Here is a 22,143-nt window from a genome sequence, read left to right as displayed (position 1 = left end):
TAAAATGTGCTTTGCTTATGTGCTCATATCTACATGGTGACAGTGCCTCCAAGATGACTTAACACAAGCACTGAACATCTTAGTTACCAAAAAAATAATATTGTACTAACACATGATGGGTCTCCTAGAGATGCAAAGTTTATTTCCAGTATGAAAAGTAATCTGAAAACAACTCATCTTCCAAAGTTCCCAGTTTTTTTTTCCTTTTTTTCTTGCTATTCTGTTGAAAAACAACAAGCAGTGAAACACAAACTATTTCAGCTTTATCACAAGGTAAATCTGCCAAAGTCAACCCACATGGCCCTGTCTGAGGTTAGATTCTTTATCCCTTCACCAACTGACTTCACTCAATGAACTTAAGTCAGCTCAAACTCAGTGAACCAACGATAAATCACATGTATTGAGAAGATAATTTAGAGAGCTGAGCACAGCTTATCTTGGATGTAAATAAGATAAGCCTCCCAACTACCTAGTGCTGTGCAGGGAGAATGGTCTGCAGATCCTACAGATTTATAACATTAACTACTTTGAGATTTTAATAAATCATTGCAGCTGTTGCTAGTATGATTCGAGATCCAGGGAAACTTCACCTCACTGCAAGATTTCTGGGAAAATAGATTCATTTTATTAATGTTTGGATGCAGTCAAAATAGAAAGGATGAAAATATGTTTCAGCATAAGGGTGGAGGAAACAGGAGATTGGAGAGTCTTCAGAGAGATGTCTGAGCTGTAAAACTCAGATCTCAGCACATGCCGGAGTTTTGAGCTCTCCAAAAAGATCAGCAGAGGTTGGACTGAGAAATGGAATAGAAAGAGCTTAACCGTGAAATCTGGATCCTCCCTAAAGTTTAAACATAAACTGTTCCCCCAGAGGTTAAGGAAACTGATTCCATTAAGTTTAGAATATCAGATACAAAGGAAAGCACCTGCTGCTTAAAGAGTTCACCCCCAGTGCCTCTTCAGCTTTGTTGCGCTTTCCTCTCTTCATGCTTTGCTTGCATGTTCCTTTCCAACACACATGTTCTCTAAGACAGCTTTTCTGAAGGCTGGGGCACACTTGCTGAGAGTGGATTGAAGGATGGGCCTGAGCTGTTCCAGCGAACCTGACACTGGCTGGTTCCAGGGTTGCTTGCTGGTCTCACTGAGTATGGGTTAAGCTGAATTTAACAACATCCTCTCAGAATAAGTTTATATTCTCAAGTAGTAGACGCTGACCACCTTTGTATATTAATTGATGTATATATTCACTGAGCTACAGGCTGTACTTTGAAAACTCAAAGACTATGAAAATGTGAAGACAACAGCTCCCTTGACTTTGTATTCATCCCAGTGAAGGAAAGCAGCTCACATTTTCCTCAAATTTTTCTGAATTTTAGATTTCTCAGAGGACAGTACATGCTTTGTGGTTTGACCTTCTGGGGCAGCCATTTCATTTTCCTCTCGCAGGCTGTTTCTAGCAACAACTGACCTCTAACACAGCTAACTTGGTCTCATTTTAAATTTTCAAGTAATTGTCTCCAATTGAAAGTGCATTTACATAGATGGCTGTACTGGTATAAAATCTATGCATCCAAGGTTTTACACAGATGATTTCATTAATGACCATACCAAAGAAGAACACTGGACATTTCATCATCACACGAGGAAATCAAAGGGTTTGTGATATCAGCTGATTAAACAAATGAAAGAACTTTTTAATCAACCATCCTCACCTTAAAAATTGTAGGCTTCTAAAAATGAGAACAGCTCAGACATATAGAAATGCATAGCTTAAATACAAATCTTGGAAGCTTTTATATCTACATTTATATGAAACCATAGAACATTTATAAATAAAGTAATAGCATAAAAACACCAGACGTGCATATGGACATTTCAATAATAAATGCTTTAAATACCATTATTAAAATATGATATACCAACCATCGCTGACGCTAGGCACCCAGGAAAGCATAAGAAGATAAAAGAGATACAAGAAAAAAACATTTTTCAATTTGTATTTTGCACCACTGATTCACACAATCTACAGAAAGAGCTTCTGTACTTATATATGGCAACTCAATATAACAGTGATCTAAAGTGATAGAAGAATGTCACTGGAAAGTAACTTCATATAGCTTTTGTTTTGATCAAAGCCAGAAGTGATTTGTTCTCCACATCCTGTCAGCTTTGTGCTTGACTGAATAGAATTATATGTGAACAACTTTTACGTCAACACAAAAGCCTCCTAGTAAATTTTCATTAAAGGTGTCAAGGTATGCTAGGTTCTCTATGACACAAGTTTACAGGTCAAATAAAAAAAATTAAACATGTACGTGCACAACACAGCAGACTACTTAAGTAAGGCAATATTATTTGCAATAGAACATAGCAATACACATATTTGTTGTCAACAGAGTAGAAATTGATGTGAATTCTCCATTTCATGATTTATCAAACACCTTTGATAAAGATTCCTACCGGTCCATTTCTTGGGGTTTCATAACATGACAGCACAAAGTCATAGTCCAACAATATAAAATTTTGACAAAACACTATTCGTGATAAAAATTGCTATTGTGTGTTATTTACCTTTACACACAGCATTTTTCATAGTATTCATAGATGCTGTAGTTCATTTTCACCAATAACAGGCTATATTTAATGGAAACACTGATCTCTGTCTTTTTGTTTTTGTTTAGTACCAAAGGTCTTGGTTATTGCATTCACAAAACATAAGTAATTCTATTGTAAGTGTAAAAAAAGCAGCTTTGCCTTTTAGCTGCTACCTGAAATTACATGGGCCAGAGTGCAGATGAGCAATATACATTTCTTATTTCACAGTGTGAGGAGTTTTCCAGTTGTGCTGTCCACATGGAAAACTCATCCACATGTAAATGTAGATGTGTCAATGAACAGGAACTCCAGAATTTTACTTAGGAAAATTAAGCAGTAATTAACTTTATTGAAGCCATTTTAAAATGTTTCTGCTGCTCTCTGGGCAGAAGGGAGGAAATCTGTGAGCCTGAGAACTTGCACTTATATTTTTAGGCTCTCAAGACACAGGAGGCCTAGAAACCCCGTGAACATTTTTTGCTGAGGAGCCAGGATCATAGAAATTCAAGTTCCCATTGTTTTACCCTTCTGTTTGCTAGCATGCTGCTATGAAAAAAAAAACTAACCAAACAAACAAATAAAAAAAAACAGATAAGCAAGCTGTCAAGGAATTAGCAGTTCTGCAAAGCTTGAGACTTAGCCCAAAGTTTGAAGGCCTTCTCCTAGAACTGCTTCAAATTGTGTCAATATCTGAACAGACAGCATAGAGTATTTCAGAATCAGCAAACATTTTCTGATGAAAAAAGACCTGAGTTCTTGAAGCAGTTCTCGATAGAATGTGGCCCAGAATGCAATAGTCAGGTATGACTTTCTGAGGAATAACAACGTCAGTGTATTTGTAGGGCTCTAACCACAGCTCTTTTTTCAACTTGCTCAGTCCACTCCCAGTAAGGAGTAGCAGTATTAATTTTTCCTACAGGACTGGTAAGCCTTAAATAATTGCAGGTATCTGGCTGTATTAATACCATATGTACATATATGGTATATTGTACCATATATATAATACATATATGGTACATATATATCATATGTACCATATATAATGTGATAACGCCTATAAAGATCTATAGGCTGATAAGGTCCAATTCTCCATGAGTACAGTGGTTGGTTTTTTTCCTCCTATTTATCTACGTGTGCACAGACTAGAGTATGTTTTAAAAACACTGTAAAAATGTATTTCAATAATATTTATATCACCACAGAAATCTGCATAATACATACATACTACATAACACAATAGTTACCTGCATCTCGTCTAGCTTGGACTGAATGTCTGGAGGGAAATCTCCTGCCCCGCAGCTAAAAGGGTCAAAAGGTTCTGCTCCAAAAAGGTCTCTCTCTGGAACAACAGAAAAATGAGTCACTGAAAGAAAAGGCATGAGCTAGGAGAACAGCTCTTTGAAAAACTCATCTTACAGGTTGAATAATAGCACCTCCAGATACACAAATAATTAACTGCAACTTTTTAACATCCAAATTCAATAGTCAGATTTTGTTTAGTTTTCCAAGACTGGATACTCAACCATTTTTTCCAGTAACACCAGCAACTTCTGTTAAGTCTTTATGGACTTTTCATTAAATGACTTTGCTTTCTAGAGTAGTTATAGGGATCTGAGGAGAAGAAATTCCAAACTGAATAAGGAAGCTTCTATTAAAGTGCCTTCTAAAATCAGTGTGTATTTCATAGATTAAGAGGGAACAGCTGGATGTCGATTACCAAATTTCATTATGTCAGAAGCAAATTCTCACAAACAAATTAGCCTTCATATCTGCCACTTCTGACCATCAGGTTAAGGACTTTTGTAAAGGAAATTACCCTTACTCATGGAATTTCAGTTCTGCATTTGATGGAGTTCCTCTGTTTGCAGTTAGTAGCAAATAAAACTAATTACTAGGTTGTAATTCTCAACCAAAGAACAGTCAAGGAAGAAGAAAAGTAGTAGACCGTGTCGCTTGCCCTAAAATTCCACTAACACTGGATCCGCAAAAGCAATGATGCAATTTTCTCTGTCACATCATATGGTTTCTCACTTTTTAAAAGCAAGGTCCTTTTCAGTGCTGAGGCATCTTTTTGCTTTTGTTAGTTGCTTTCTTTTTGGAAAAACCTCCAAAAAATTATTTTTCCCTTACTGAAATGTTGCAAAGCTAGTTCATCCTCACATGGAATTTACTTCACTGGAATATTTTTCTCTACATGATAGAGTGCCATCTATACAGACTTATTCTTTCCCATATTAGATTCATCGAAACTAGTATGAAGCTCATTTTGCTAACACAACCCAACCACACTGATGGCAATACTCATAGAACAAAGTTAATGCAGCTCTGTAATTGCTGAAGAGAATATTAAACGTCTAACCTTCACAGTTGTCCAGGAAAAAAATCTTGTACTGCCTAACTCAAAATAATATTGGATTCACAGGATAATAGGAAAAAGGACTCTTAGTATCTTTGAAATTAATATCTCTTTTTCTGTTTTAGTCGCAGATATTACTCAATGTACAAGACATTCAAGCTGATAATTGCTAACCTGACACTAAATCCACATTGTTATCAGTCACATTAGCAGTACTGAAGAACGTTAATATAGCTAAATAAAAGTCTTAATTTTGTCATTTATAGACTACAAACTCTAGACCTGTACTTGCCTAGGCTCATTGTTCAAGTAAGTTTCCATGGGATTTGACCTAATATTTGGTGTTACCATACTGTATTGCATGGTATATATCTAAAATAATCAGAATATACCATTTTTCCCCATAATAATGTACATAAAAAAGTAGGAACTTGATTAAGTACCCATTTTAATTACGCACTTCAGCTGGGGCTTAACAGCAATATTCCATGTGGGAACAGGAGATAGCCCAGAGCTGAGATCCTCATTCCAAAATCTCACTTGAGCAAAAAATAATAATAATAGTAATCCAGTCTTTCCTGGCTGAGGCAGAATGCCTTTATGCAAAAGAGGCATGAACAAGGATAACCTAAAGTAAAAATTAGGATCTACCTCATTCCTTGCCTCTCTCACAGCCAAAATGGGTCTGCTCCAGTACAATCAGCATCCTTACACATTTTATACTTAGAGATCTTCAGATGTGTAGCAGCTTCAACTTTCAATCTGACCTCTACTGAAGAAAAAATGTTTATACTTTATGTCCCTCCTAAGTCTATTTGCTCATTATCTACATCCATTTCTTTTTTTTTTTTTTTCCTTATCTTTTTCCTCTTTTTACATGTACTTTTTATCCTAAAAAGGGAATCACAGAATCACAAACAGCTGATGGTCTTCTATGTGGTCAGACAGCTTAAAGCAGCCAGTTTCAACACCAAGCCTTTGCAAACATTCAAGGAATGTATTCATGAAAGAACAGTAGAGAACACAACTCTCTCATTTCCTAGTACTGGAATTACATCACTATTTTTGAAAGCAAGTATTATGAACATTACTCAGGTACAATACGCACAAGTATTGTGCTTTTATTTATGACAGTATTGAGCTAATTAGCAGAACGGTTTTAACTCCTTCAGTGGAACATTACTTCACGTCAAAGGTGATTTAATTCATATTGCTATACTCAAGGCAGACATTAAACAGAACAACTTATTATGAATGATGGAGTTACTAAGCCCTGTATGGAATCAAATTTTAAAAAAGGAATTTTAATTGCTGAATTTCCATTGCACATTTTGGGAAGCCAGCTCTATTACAATTTGAAATCCATTCACTGAAATGGCTGTTAAAATCCTTAGGCTTAATAACCTCTGCTTTTCTGCACTTAAAGTTAGCGTGTTATCAGAGAGATCACATTGCTGAGTTAGAGCACCATGAAATACCTTCAATCAGTATTTCTCTTTGAAACAAAAGATGAATATGTGGAAACTGGATGAAATTTACTCACTGCAGAGCTCCACATTTTCATGTCATTTCAATAACCTTTGTTGCTGTTGTTCACTGCTCACTTTTTAGCTCAAATTTAGCAGAGACAGCACAAATCAGTAATATTTCATGCTAAAGTACTTGCAAGAAAATATATTGGATACAACAATAATATCTTGTCTGGTACACTCTCCAATGTAGTGTAGACAGGCATTTCTATCTCCAGTACAAACTGGTAAGTCTTTGAAAGTAATCCCTTTGATCAACACACGATTTCCTTTCCCTCCTTCTGACCAATTCCATTTCACACTGGAGGGAAATAAACTCACTGCTTGGGAAATCAATGAACAATTCCAAAATTGTAAAACAGTGATGCTTGGCATCTGTAACTCAAACTGCAGAAAGATATCAACAGGTAGTAAATTCATATATCTGCGACCGGATCTGACACTCAGGACAAGAAACAAGTAATGCTGGAGAGTCACAGCCTGCATTCTGCAATAAACTCAGAACTAGCAAGAACTGAACAAACAAAACTCTACAAATATTTGGCATTTCTGCTTTATTTTGCATCCCATACTTCTTTACATTAGTTATCATCCAGACACAGAGTCGTGCTGATATATGCTTTCCCCAAATGTCCTGGAACAGCTGTAATGACAAATAAAAATTAATCACACCGAAGATAAGCACCCAAGAAAATATTTGGAATAAATTGAGGGAATGAGGGCCAGGAAGCCTCCCCCTTAGCTGCAGGCTACTCCATACTTTTTTCTTTTGGAATTATTACAGCATAACAAATGGTTCCACCATTATTCTAACAACAGATTCTGGAAAGATAACTCTTGGAGCAGATTTCTGCACCTGACAGTTGTGACCTTGGATTGCTGTAGGTCCTTTACATGAAATAAATTTTCAGTAATTCAACTGAATGTTTCTTTCCTTTTTTTTTTTTTTTCTGAGATGTGACAACGCTTTGCCAACAAGAAATACACAAATAAATTCATCTTCCCAATAACTTACAAGGACTCTTGCAGTCCCTTACTCGGTGCTCTAAGAAAGCAGTGGCATGGTGTCAACACTGCATTTTTGGTTGTTCTAACTCTGTGTGCATCAATTTTTCAATTAAGCAATTATTTTACTTGGCTGCAACATTTACATTTAGCCTGCAAGCCAGTGACTGTAAAATCAGCTCTAAATGAAGTAATTCTCCACAACATTTTGAGTGAAAATACAACTCTGGAAAGGACTTTCGTTTGTGAAAGAATCATCCCTTTTGTAACTGTTACCTATAGAGATATCATGTATTTGTCCAACCTGCAAATTCCTGCCCAAAATTTCAAGAAGCTTTTTCCTTTTTTAAAAAGCAACCATCTTTCCAATGGAAGGCCAGTGCTCTACTTCTTAGAGTGCTAGGTTGTATGCACTATATGCTGAGAGCTGGTCAAAGCAAAAGGTACTTATAGCTCAGTTATAAAAATTATAAAAGTTATAAAAACAATAAAAAAAATAACTACATTATCTTATAATTTTATCAAAACAATGAGGAAAAATTCTCAAGGGCTGTGGCAAAGGGATTGAGAAGAACATGAAAATATGACCTCAGAAAAAGTAAGACTCCACACTTTGGCTCCTTTTGGTTGCCACCTGTCTGACTTGTACTGGAGAGAGAAATGCCAGTCTGTCTCTACTGGCACCATTAGCATACAAAACAATGTATTATTGTACACTGCTAGTACTGCAAAATTACCCATATTTGATAAAGTCCTTATGGGATCTGAACTTTGTCATCTAACACACTAAGTACTTGTTTGATTAAAAAATATTCCTCTACTTCAAATTGCATTTTAGAAATACACCAGAAAATGTTAATAGCTGATGAGTGCAATAATTTGCAACGTGTAATGTAACAAGTAATAGGGAAGTGCCAGTCTGCCTGAGGACAGGAATGCCCTTCAGAGGGGCCTTAGCAGGCTGGATTGCTGGGCTGAGGCCAATGGGATTAAGTTCAATAAGACCAAGTGTTGGGTCATGCATTTCAGTCATAACAACTCCATAAAATGCTATTGTTTTGGAGCAGAGTGGCTGGACAGCTGCATGGAGGAAAGGGATCTGATGGTATTGGTCGATGCTCAGTTGAACATGAGCCAGCAGAGTGCCCAGGTGCCCAAGAAGGCCAGTGGCATCACAGCTCAAGTCAGAAATAGTGCAGCCAGCAGGGAAGTGCTCATCCCTCTGTACTCAGTCCTGATGAGGCTGCATCTCATGTGCTGTGTTCAGCTTTGGGCCCCTCACTACAGGAAAGATAATGAGACCCTGGAGCATGTTCAGAGAAGGGCTCTGAACATGAAGCTGATGAGTGGACCAGAACACAAGTCTTATTAGGAGTGGATGAGGGAGCTGGGATTGTTCAGTCTAGAGAAGAGGAAGCTCAGGGGACACCTTACTGCTCTCTACAACTGCCTGAAAGGAGGTTGTGGTGAGGTGGGGGGTGGCCTCTTTTCCCAGGTAACAGCATTAGGACAAGAGGGAACAGCCTCAAGTTGCACTGGGGAAGTTCAGATTGGATATTAGACAAAACTTCTCTGCAAAAGTGGTGAAGTATTTAGAAAAAGTTGCCCAGGGAGGTGGTTGAGTCACCATCTCTGAAGGTATTTATGTAAAAGGCAGAGGTAATAAATACGAAGGGACTTGGTTTAGAGAGCCATGTAGGTGGCTAGGAGGACTGCTGGACTAGATGATCTCAGAGATCTTTCCCAACTTTTCTGATTCTATGATTCTATGACATAGCATGAAAATACAGGGATCAATAGTATACACAGAATGTGTTATCATTCTGTAACTCCCTCATGATGCAAGGCACACAGAGGAGTGCACAGAATTAGCAGGCAGCTGGCAAGATATGGCATGGCTTTGTCATATGAATCATAATTGAAAATCAAATTAATTAAATGCAGAAGAAACAACACTTTTAAATAATACATAATTATCACATAATTATAAGTTATCTATTATTTTCTGCATTTTAAAGCTCAGTGTTTCAACAAATACAGAAATCAGAAAAGTAGAGTACTCAAAACCACTCTGACTCCCATGTAAGCCCACAGAATTTCTAGCAGTGATTTCAATGGCACTGAAGCAGGACAACCACTATATCAGAAATCTCATCTCATAATCCAAGTTACTACTTTTGAAGCTGCATATGCACACTGAAACCAATTTTATGGCGATATCTGCAGTTTTTACTTTGGTGGAAAAAAAAACCCTCATGAAAGCAGTTGGTTTTCTCTTTATTTCGGGGAAAGGGTTTTTTATTTTCCTGTTCTTTATGAAGTCTTTTTTTTTTTTTTTTTTTTTTTTTACTGTAGCAGCTTAGAATCCTATTATAATATTTGGTTCAATATTCTGGTGAATTATGAATATTAACTAATAGAATAGTTTGTAATTCTCTCAACATACCATTTACATAAAACCATTTAAAGCCTTCTCTTGAAACACAATGGAATTTTTTATTGAACCCATAGCTGCAACACCTTTTTCTTTAGAAGGTGACAGTTAAAGTTGTGTATATAAGGCTACTAGAGAAGATGCTCAGCAAGAGAAGTTTCATACTGTATCATTACAACCGTGCACAGCTTGCATTCATACCCGAAAATTCTGTATCTTAGCGTTCCCCAGAACAGATAAATTCTTCAAATACTGTCTTATACTGCAACAAGCAGTGACATTCAAGTTCCTTATCCATACTAACATAGGCACAAAAGAGAAAATGCTACATGCTAACAGATATTCCTACAACCTCTAGCACTGTTTGTGTGTATGCTACTCCCTCCTCCCCGGGTGGTTTCCAGAGTTTTCAAAAGTAATCCCTGGATTCCTATAAGATTTCCAATTAAGCTGAAAATATTATCCTAATGGCCTTTAAGCATTTGAAAAATAAAATTGCTATTATTAAACATCTTTCAGAGATTTTCAGGAACAGTCCACAGATCTGAAGTTTTGTCAACTATAAAGGAAAAAAAAAGCTGTGCATGATATGAAGTATTAAAAATATTATTTCATGACACTTCATTTTGACTAATTTCTTCAGCTCTTCCTTCTGTATCATCATTGCCATATTCATATTCTATTCCTAACAAACATAGGTTTTAGATGCTACAACTGTAGCAAGGAAAGAACTAGTGAGAAATAAAAATATTTCCTAAATTAACTGCAAGAAACACATAGCAAAATAAAAGCCAAATTATAGTCCCCCAAACAGACTCCTTCAAACTGTTTAGACACTGGTTTCAGCAAGTAGATGTATTTATTTATAATGCAACTTGGCAGTAACACCAATGACTTTGGGAAAATGGTATAGAAATTGAAAGGTATTATCAAATGTAAAATAGAAAACCTGTATCTATCTTTTCATGCAAAACAAATTTAATTTCTTTCGGATAATTTTGCTAAAAAAAATAAGATTAAGTAAAAAGTAGGTCAGTTGACAAAGAACTTACTGATCTCTGCAGATCTACTGGGTACTGGAGGAGGCTGTGTACCATTGCGAGTAGGTGTTGATGACTGAGGGGATATGGGAGAAAAGGGAACCATATCAAAGATGTCAGTGGAGGGTGATTTAGGTGTCACACAGCCTGCCTACAACAAGGACAATAGATATTAGGGCAATGCTTCCGATGGACAAAAAAAAAATATCACAACACTGATTTTTTTCAGCATGCAGATAAGAAATACAGTTTCAAAAGTTATAAATAACCATCAGCATGCACAAAACAGCTCCTGACACCAAGCAAATGGCATTTGCAATTTAGAGACTCAGACATGCTAAAACTCTCCAAATATATAAGCAGCATTGTAATCATTCAATTTCCAGAAAATCTAGTACAGCCAGACACGTATCACAGTTAAACCTGAAAAAGCTGGTAATAAGCAGTTCTATACTCCAGAAGTATGAATACAGATGTGTTCACAAGTCCCTGTTAAGAAAATATGGCAACAATATACTACACTCCCAAATGCACAAAACAAGCAGCTAAAATTAAAAGACAAAACCCCAATTATTTCTTCTTCACTAATTCTTCCTTGTGTGATCAAAAATCCCACAGTGATGGAAGCATCACATGTATTTTTTCATAACTAACAACCCAGACATACAGTAAAATGAATACTGATATCAGAAATAAAAATCTCATTTTCCAATGTGAAACAGAAGTGATGTCATTCATAAAACACAAAACTCTGACAGACTTCTAAAAAAATACCAGATAAGCAAATAAACCCTAAAACACAATCATAACCACTCTACGGCCTTATTTATCCGTTCATTCATTCCTCCTGCCATCTGCCCACTGATCTCACAGGAGATAAATGAGGCATGCTCAAGACTAACCATTCTGAACACTAAAACAGGTGATGAAATAGTTTAGAATTCTGATTGATAAGCAGAAAGCAAAACACATATGCAAAACTAATGTTAATTTTATGTATTAGACAACACAAAATAAACGTTTCGTGAATAAGAATGTCTATGCTGTCAGGCAGAGGGAAAGCCTGATACTTTAAAGTAAGATTCATTTTGACTAAAATATTCACATGCAAACACTTCAATATTTCATAGAAAACAAGGACATTTCTACCTAGATGCACTGAAACAGAAGCATAAAAAAAGCCACATGTCACATGCTGATTTGTTTCGATTCTTAAAAACAACCAGAATAATACAGTTCCCTCCATCTTGGCATTCCCTGGCAAGATCAGAGCTGAACTTCATAAAATAACTAATTTTCAAGATTTTTACATGTGCAGAACTTCCACTGACCTCAGTGTGAGTTAGCTTAGGAATATCAATGATTTCTTTGGAAAAGATATCAGTGAATATTCATTAGACACAAGTGCCTCTTACTGCTGCTTTTATGGACCCTGCGTTAACCTTCCGGTGCTTTCATGCACTGTCAGAGATTCAGGAAAACTTATGTCAGAGGAGGAGATCACTGAATGTCATCTGCTGCCACAAAAAGCAGGGCAGTGCATGTGCTTGACTCGTTGTAAACACAAAGAATCTCACATCTTCACAGAAACAAATGTCTGATTGTAGATAGGTCTTGCCTGCATCCGGAAAGCAGGATCAGCTCTAGCATATAAGTACATGCCATATATATTAATCTGTACTGCCCATCAGTGTTGCTGAACAATCCTAGAATGACTCAGAAATAGTAAATGCTAACGTAGATTCTCCTTATTTGCCAATTACTTGGGAAACACACAGATGCTACAATAAATATGAAGCATTTATGTTTAGTCATAAGTCTTACAGTGGCATTTTCTGTTTCTATGCTATCCACTTGAAGTTGCTTGACATTTTGATATTATTCATACAATTACTTTAAATCTAAAATTCAATTATTTAAATCAATGCATATTTTAAATGCGTATGAGCACAAGAAGCATTGATATTTAGTGAATGCATGCAGAAAGCCATGGTTTGACAAATACAGCCAGATGTTATTAGCAAATGGAAGAAATGTTGAGAGTATTTAGCATATTGCTGTGAGAAAGCAGACAATATGTGTTGTTTATACTTTAAAATAATTTTAAACCCTCATTTTGCACAGTTTTTATAAAGTATACTAAAACGTATTTAACAGCTGATTACTTTTCCATTAACTTATGAAGGGAAAAAGCCTTCATACTGGACCTTAAGAATTGCTTGATTTGAATAGTTATTTTTCATATAACGCTTTCAATAAAGGATCGACGAGAGATTCATTAATGGACTAAATTAAAAATGTTGTTAAAATATCAACTTATATTTAGGAGCGTAAGAAAAAAAGGCTGCTTAGAAAAATGAGCAAGTCTTTTCAAATTCCACATTTTAAGAGAACTCCAAGGGAATCAAAGATAAATTTGATTTGTCTTTTCATCACTGTACAAAATGTGAACTTTTAACGTTAGTACGCAGCAGAGAAAGAACACAGGAAAGACAAAAAAAGAGAAAGCTTTTGCACAGCAGGATTACACGAGGTCTCGGACAGCTGTATTCACTGGTTGGCTTTGGAAGACCACTTTTTGAAGGTGGTGGTATTAACAATCCAGCTGGTAGTCTAGAGTCAGGAGAACTCCTAGGAGTAAGCGTAATGGAAGAGATATCTAAACAAGGAGGTGGTGAATCCTCATTGTTACACCAGAAAAAAGTAGAGGGTCTTTGAAACATATGTTCATCATTATCACACTTTATGTGCAGCAGCTGAAAAGGAATCACAGAAAGAGAAAACATTCTGAGGAACTGAATGAGATAACGTCAGGGAAAGAAGAATAAAAAGGCTTTTCATACTGCTGGTCAGTACTATAGTGACAAGATACAAAGCTAAACAATACTTGAGAACCAAATCTAAAAATTACTACGACAAGAGGTAGCCCAGCGTTAACTGCAATGAAGAAGACCTGCACCTCAATAGTTACATTACAGTAAAATAAAGACAGGGATCTTTCCAAAAGCAGACATTTCAGGTGCACTGACAAATGTCCAAATTCATAAACACACAGCAATATCTCATATTTGCACATAGCAGGAAACACCTACCATTCATATCCCACAGATATTTATAGAAAAAAAACAAATTTCTTGCAGTAGAAGCTAACAGCACATACATTCTAAGGCTTGCATTAATATCAGACTTTCTTTCATTTCCTTAATTGTAGAAGCTGAGAGCAAATATTTACAGACAGTAATATTCTTCTGCCGTCTTTTGTGTATATATGAATAATTGAATGTAGAAAACAGTATTGTCAGTAGGTATCTCAAAAGCAACAAAGAAATCCTTATCACTACAACAACAGCACAGGATCCAGAACAAAATAAACCTCCACTGCTGGGGAAATAAAAATGTTGAAGTATGTGATTCTTTGGATCTCTGAATTCCCACAGAACTGCTTGTCACAGTGGCAAACAAATAACAGTCGTACCACTGCAACAGCTGGTAAGAGCACCCACCTAAGAAAAGTGCTAACTGCAAGGTTCTGGTCAGAATTTGGCAGACAGTATATCACATGAAATAGCAGTAAAAGGCATACAGGATGCAAAACTATAAAGATGGATTGAATAGAGAATATTATAAAATTGAAGGAATGGAAAACAGGCAAAGAAAAAACATGAGCATATTCCCCCCCTTGGCACTCTTAACAGAAAATATGAATGAAGTATATGCCTGTATAAATGTTTTCCGAGTTATGTAGATATATATGTACTTCTATCTTGTTTTTGCTTTGTTTTTACAGTTTGTGCAAATACTAAGGCTTTTAATGAGGGTAAGAAGTGTCGCCATGCTTCTAACTATTTAACCTTAGAGAAGTCAAATCAATAAGTATCTTTAAAAAAAATTAATAAAAAAAAGAGGCTTTGGCAACATTGCCACAGTGAGAAGCACTGGGTTGTCACACACATATTACAGACTCGTTTTCCTGAATATTCCCACTTTTAGCTATTTGAAGCCAGAGTCATGCAGTTGTCATAACTTCCTCCTTTGCTTAGCCGTGTTGCTAAAGAAAACCTTCAAGGTACTCTTGAGAAACTTCAGTCATGCTGAAAATAAATGCACCATTTCTTATCAGACTGGTGATGAATGGCAATCCTCAGGGATTGGCGCTGGGACCAGTGTTATTTTAACACCTTTGTAGGCAACATGGACAGTAGGATCAAGCTCACCTTCAGCAAGCTTGCAGATGACAACAAGCTGAGTGGCACAGTTGACATGCTAGAGGGAAGAGATGCTATCCAGAGGAACCTGGACAGGCTTGAGAGGCAAGCCCATCAAAATCTTATGAAGTTCAACAAACCCAAGTACAAGGTTCTGCATCTGGGTTGAAGCAATCCCAAGTGCAGATACAGGCTGGCAGCAAATGGCTTGGAAGCTGCCCTGAGGAGAAGGATTTGGGGGTGCTGGCTGACGAAAGATTCAACATAAGCTGGCAGTGTGCACCTGCAGCCCAGAAGGCCAGCCATATCCTGGGGTGCACCAAGAGAAGCGTGACGTACAGCTTGAGAGAGATGATTCTGCCCCTCTATTCTGTCGTCATGGGACCCACCTGGAGTACTGTACCCAGTTCAGGGGCCCCCAGCACAGGAAGCTTCAGAGGAGGGCCACAAAGATGATCAGAGGACTGGAGCACCTCTCCTACGAGGATGGGCTGAGAGAGCTGGGGCTACTCAGCCTGGAGAAAGCTCCAAGGAGATCTTATAGTGGCCTTCCAGTACCTGAAGGGGGCCTACAGGAAAGCTGGGAAGGGACTTCTTATTAGGGCGTGTAGCAACAGGATAAGGGGAAATGGTTTTAAACTGGAAGACAGTAGATTTAGACTAGATATTAGGAAGAAATGCTTTTCTGTGAGGTTGGCAAGACACTGTACCAAGTTTCCCAGAGAGGCTGTGGTTGCCCCCTTCCTGGAAGAGTTCCAGGCCAGGCTGGATGCAGCTTTGAGCAACCTAGTCTAGAGGAAGTTATCCCTCCCTACAGCACTGGGGTTGGAATTAGACGATTGTAAAGGTCCCTTTCAACCCTTCTATAATTCTATGGTCTCTTCAGAGTTTTCTTAGTGGCCTAGAGGGGATTTCCATTCATTCTGCTATAAAAGCTGAAGGTGCTCACTGTGTGCAGCTACTAAGGTACACGAAGGCTGTGTGTACAGCTAGCAGCTACCCCAGGCTGCCCTCCTAACACCAACAGTACGATGAGCAAAAATAAAAGGCATCGTGAAATAGCACTTCCAGGGAAGCACCGATCTTTGGAAGCTGAATTTATACATAGGAGCAGCATCCAAAGACTAATTATGACGTAAACTCAAGCTGCCTCATCATAGACAAATAACAAAATGAAAATCAGATCGTTCTCATATAACCAAAACCAAATGCAAGAAAGACCTGTGATTAATGTATTGCCAAACCACAAAAACAGATGAAAAGTAAACAGCACAGATACATGAGTAATGGAAACTTCAGCTGTACATGCAAGGGAGTGAGAAATTAAAAACCACAGCCATCCCATACCAACATTTCCCATGGCCCATTTAATTGCAGCTATAAAGGAAAACCATCCTAAGGAAACCATACTTTAAAGACAGTATGCCCTTTACTGATTCATTCAGGAAATTACAAGAACTGATCGTTCCTACTGAATAACTTAAATGTTTATATTTTAGATACTGACTTATTAAAAGTTTTAACAACATATTTAAAAACATCAAAGCAGAAAAGAATGCCAAGCAATTTATTGCATACTGAAATTTCTGAACAAACCTAAGTCTAAATAGTTAAAACAGAAAAAAGGTATGAAGAAGACTGACAGATTCATGTTCAACTTTAACAATAAATTTTATTCTTCATTTTTGTTATACAATCTAATTTTTCTTGCATTTTTTTCTCCTCTAAGTGTGTTCTCACTGCTTTAAATGGCTTCTTTAATGGAATCAGAATGTTTTTTCCCCATACAGTTTATGAAATGATAGAAAAGGCAACTCAATTAGGTTGATGCTACTTCAGCAGTTTATCTAGATTTAGAGCAAACAAAACATTTTCATAGTGACGTTTTGTCAACCAAGAAGTAAGAGACTTTTGGTAGAAGATATATTCCTCAGAAACAGAAGCATACTGCTGTCAGTAGTTTGCATCTGCATAAGCACTGCAAAAATATAAAAGGCTACATAATCACATTTATCATGCAAATAATTTGTACCCATTTCAGCCTGACATTAGATAAAATAAGTCCTCAAATAAACCCTTACATATCCTTCAAAAGATCACTTATAGAAGGAAGAATCAGGAAAGCAGTTTTAGATTGCTTCCCTTTGTACTTCACAACACACAAGCCTGTAATTTGATCTACAGAAAGAGTAAGTCATTTTTTAAAAGGCTATTTTTGTTATTCTTTACAACTTTCATGAGTTGATTTTTTAAGGGAGCGAACAAAGTCTCACAACAAACACCCTAACAGCAATTCATTATCATCACCTAAAGAAGAATGCATTTAAAAGAGGTAGTCCTGGATGTTTCAGCTTCTAAAATACTCTCTTCCAAAATATTATTAATACCGTACCTAATGTGAAGCTTTATCTTGTAAGTCATCATTTGCATTTTGCTCTCTGGCAGATTTTGGACATGTTTTAGTATAAGGGAAATCAATGAAATAATACATTAAGAGTAGGACTTGAAGTTTCTAATGCCATTCTCTACCTACTTCATTTTGTTGTACTGAAGGACAAGATTTAGTGGGAAATATTGGTGACAGACAAACGATTGGACTGAATGATCTTGCAGGACTTTTCCAACCTTGGTGCTTCTATGATTCATTAAAACTTAACAGGAGGACTAACATGTCTAGAATAATGACTGAAATCATAACTGGTCAACTTCAGGAGGAAGAAGTAGGATTAAAGAAATGCTAGACTGGGCTGCATACAAACACTCCTATGGTCTTCAAGTGTGTGCCAAGAGGGAAAGACATTCTATTCTAGATCAGCATTTTAACAAAGCACAGCAGTGTCATCACTTGTTGTCTGTAACCTCACTGCTGCACACTACAGGTGCAGTAACACTTAAAAGTCCAAATCTTGCCTCAAATGGAAGGAAGATACTTATCCACTGTCAGCTTGAAATGTCTGCTTAAACTTCACAGCTTGCAGCTCCCTTCCATATAAGGATGGAGGACTACACGTGAGAACGTTGCACACAAACTTTAAATGTTTATATTTGCTACGTTCTGGAAAATGTCATCATAATCCCTCACCACCTCTGCAAATATATGTTTGTTAACCAAGCTGGTAGTGTTGACTTCTAAAGTGCTGAATCACTTGTTGATTGCCATACAAAAGGAAGAGCATAGTCAACAACAGAAGACAGGAAAGCTATTTCAGCACATTTGGAAAATGTTAAGTACTAGCAGTGTGCAAGCAACCAGAAGTAGCATAAAAAACATAAAAACAAAAATTCCAAGGTACTATTCATGTCTAAGCAGAAGCAGTTACACAACAATCTCTACTTTGCTAGTTAAACCAAACATTTCTTCACAGTAACAGCCAGTTAATGGCATCTGTGGTATTATCATGGTAGGTATCAAGTATGAGGACTTTATCCCTCAGCACATAAAGCAACTGCAAAATGGACTTGTACATACAGAGCTAGAGTGCTGTGTCAAATCAACAAAATATAAATAAATCAAATTATTACATCTAAAAACACTTGTAAAAGTTCTGGTTTGGCACCAACATCCCTTTATAACTCAAAAGTGTGAATATGAGAGCTATGAGAAAACAAGCTTTTAAACAAACTGTTTAACATCACGAGAATGAACGTGTCATGTTCACAACACGCAGCTTGAACAGGGTCTGCAGATAAGCAAATTTTCCCACCTGTTTAACTGAAAATGACTAGAAATTGATTCATATGAGGTATGATCCCCTGTAATGGATATCCTACTTCATTTCTGCATAAAGTTATTTTATTTCCATGTTTAACAAAATACTGTACTGTCAGCAGATTTTAAATTTTACTTTGTCAAAGCTGTTATGTTTCTTTTCTAACTAATTTTGCAGCATTACTACAGGCAAAAACGTGATACTTAAATAGTTCAATTTAAATTCAGACAAAATCCCACCTATCACTCTAATAAGATTTTACAAAATTATTTGATCCTTTTCTTCACCAAAATTAAATTGAAAGGTTTCTGCTTTATTAGAAGAACTAATAAAAGCAGGTTTTACAGATTTCCTCTTTAAATGACAGTTGATTTGAATTAAAAGTATATAAAACTCATTGCAAAAACAACTGACAGTGAATCACCTTACGCTCCTATCATCTTGGATTTAAGAAAAATATTTCCCTAAACTGCTTTTCTTTTTTTTTTTGTGGCTTTTTAATTGTGGTCTATACAACTCAACGAAAAGTCACTTAGGTTGGAATGTCACCTAATATGAACTCCTGCTCAAGCGGGAACCCTTTAGCTGAATTTGCTGAGGACCACATTCAGCAAAGTTTTGAATATCTCCAAGAGCACAGATACCTCAGCCCTTCTGGGCAACCTCTTCCAACACTTATCCAAACCATTTATCTCAGACTATTTTGTGGCAAAACCAATACATACTTCATATAAATAGGTAATTAGAATGCTTTTACTATGATTTTAATCATGATAAATATATTTGTAAATTAATTATTAAGATTAGTAATTACGAATAATTAAAACAACAATTTGTTGAAGCACAAGTACTATTTCAGCAATATACTTATCATTGAACCAACAGTAATTAACAATAAAACGGTATCTAGAGTTTAAAAACGACTGTTCCATTTTAGATCTTTGATAAGGAATGAGATACCACTGTCTTAAGAGAAACACCAGTGTGCACTCCAGGGTATTTTTTCATCACCATTAATACTTTTTTTTTCTCCTAAATGCTATTACCAAGTTTCTTAATTTAAATGAAAGAGAGCTATGTCTGGCATAAAAGTCTTAAGTGTATCTTTTATAGAAATTATGGAAGATACTTTAATTGAATTAAATTATTTACATTCATAAATAAACTAAACTAGCTGTCTTTCTAATTAAGGAAAAATACTAATTTGCCACATTCATTTTTAAATCTAACATTTGAGAAAAGTTTGAGTGCTTCATAAGTGAGAAGAAATCCATTATTAACAATTTTCACTGTGAAATCACACCAAGTTAATAATTTATGATACTCTCTCCACTAAATAGAACTTTGTAAAATGAAATAACGTTTATATTAATAACTGATGGAAACAAACTTCTCATCGGTATCAAAGGAGCGTAGAGACACAACAGAAAAATTGTTGTCACCACTATCAACTCACTTTCTCATCACCCAGATAAGTGGAAATGAAAGATGGTTCAAAAAACACAGCTTAAAAGCAGTCTGTCTTTTTTTTTTTTTTTTTTAAGATTTCAGTATAATTAAGTAATTACATTACAAAGTTTTATTTCCACAGTTATCAAATGATGTATAGAGAGCACAGGCTTGTAAGAAGAGCAGTGTCATTAGGCTCAGTCTGCAATACCATGTGCATTTTAGAATAGTCATGAGTAACTGTCAGTCATTACAAACAGTATTATCTTTTATAGGAACTGAAGAAAGCATTGGAAAATTTGAGTGATGAGGAACTCTCATACGATCCTTTCTACCTGCTCATCCATGCTAGATCTATGAGTCCTTAATTACTCCTTTGAAAGACAGAAACATTTTAGAAAGTCTTTTAGAAAATGGCAGGTATAAGTAACGGTATGCTTGTGACAGAAAGTTCTTTGGAAAATCCAAAATAGCATTGTCAAATCAGATCCTTTCACTGCAAAACGGAGTTTCTAATCCCTAGCTGGCATGCTTAGGTGTCTACATAAGAATATTTAGGGTTTTATGTGGCTAAAAATAGGTATAACAAGATGCATAAAGAACTGCAATTTATTGAGAATGGTATTTGAACTTATCGCGTCACAATCTCACTGTTGCTTCATTACTGCATTTCATCAGATTTGTTACATGATTGCTTGAAGTTAATCATAATCACTAGAAACCATATAGATGGTAATTATTATAACACAATGATTACAAATTCAGAGTAACATAGGAAATAAGAAATAAGTTCATCTACTTACCGGAGGTGCATGTACTTGTGTTATTCTTAACTGGTTTTCCAAATCTTGAACTTTATTTTTCAGTTCTGTATTTTCAGTTTCTAATTCTTGAATCTATAAAGCAAGTGGTTATTGCAACAACTATTGGAACATGCATTCATTTCAGTGATATCTATTAGTTATCCATTTAGAATTAAGAACAGTGGAGTTCTGGTAATTTAGTAGCAGTAATTATCTGACTACAAAAAGTAATTTAAAAATATTTGAACTATAACACCTGCATCATATGCATTTCAGCCCTTCATTTCTCTTAGACACCTTGAAAGACAGAAAGTGAAATTGTTTCACAGTTATCACGTTCAGCTTTCTAAGCATGTGTTGCTGTTCTTAGCAATCTCAGAATGCTGAAAATAACGCTGCCATAGACAGACATAACAATTACAACAGGGTGTTCTGATTAGCTCTTTAAAAATGATAGATCAGAACTTACTCTTTTCTGCAAGCCTGCGATCTGTTTTCTTGTCTCAACGTCTTTTCCTCCAGATTCCAGAAATTTCCTGTAAGCTAAGTCAAATGCTTGACCAATTGTTAAAGTTATCTCTTCGGCCTTTGTACAAAACATAAATTGAAAGTGGCGTATTAAAAATAATTTATATAATTACTTTCATTCAAATGATCACAAAATACTTCACACAATATATCACATTCAAATGGTTTGCTTCATCTCTTATGAATTCAACACTGCAGAGAAGCATGGCAAAAACTCCATGGCAAAATACAGAAAACACTGTGAATGGAACTTAAACATTTCCCAGCCCCTTGTCCATCAGCACAACAGCAAAGTCACTCCCTACAGGTGCGGGAAGAATTTCACGTTACAGTTATGGAGAATTAAGCTTCTATCTATACCCTCAGTGGGAAATAATAATAATAAAATTACTACCAAAAATACTGTAAGCAAATCAGACTCAACAGACAAAAAGCAGAACTGGAACTGCTTTACAGAGCAAATATTAAGAGTTAATAAATAAAAGAATA

General features: G+C 36.1%; 1 protein-coding gene across 3 annotated transcripts in view; it reads right to left on the bottom strand.

Moving 5' to 3' along the window:
- GULP1 (GULP PTB domain containing engulfment adaptor 1) overlaps nt 1–22,143 on the bottom strand; it is a 143,914-nt gene that overhangs the window by 4,203 nt on the left and 117,568 nt on the right. For 2 of the 3 annotated variants that reach the window (XM_065750690.1, XM_065750689.1), the window contains exons 7-11: nt 21,596–21,712; nt 21,127–21,219; nt 13,488–13,715; nt 10,972–11,110; nt 3,840–3,934 (exon numbers count right to left, since the gene is read on the bottom strand). In XM_065750690.1, the coding sequence (XP_065606762.1) occupies nt 3,840–3,934; nt 10,972–11,110; nt 13,488–13,715; nt 21,127–21,219; nt 21,596–21,712 (672 nt within the window). The remainder of the gene's footprint in view (nt 1–3,839; nt 3,935–10,971; nt 11,111–13,487; nt 13,716–21,126; nt 21,220–21,595; nt 21,713–22,143) is intronic. The other variant, XM_065750691.1, reaches the window with a different exon arrangement.

This window comes from Cyrtonyx montezumae, unplaced genomic scaffold (assembly GCF_038088225.1).
Source record: "Cyrtonyx montezumae isolate F1298 unplaced genomic scaffold, pur_monq_1.0 scaffold_7, whole genome shotgun sequence".
Taxonomy (NCBI): domain Eukaryota; kingdom Metazoa; phylum Chordata; class Aves; order Galliformes; family Odontophoridae; genus Cyrtonyx; species Cyrtonyx montezumae.
This window is presented reverse-complemented; position numbering and strand designations above follow the sequence as displayed.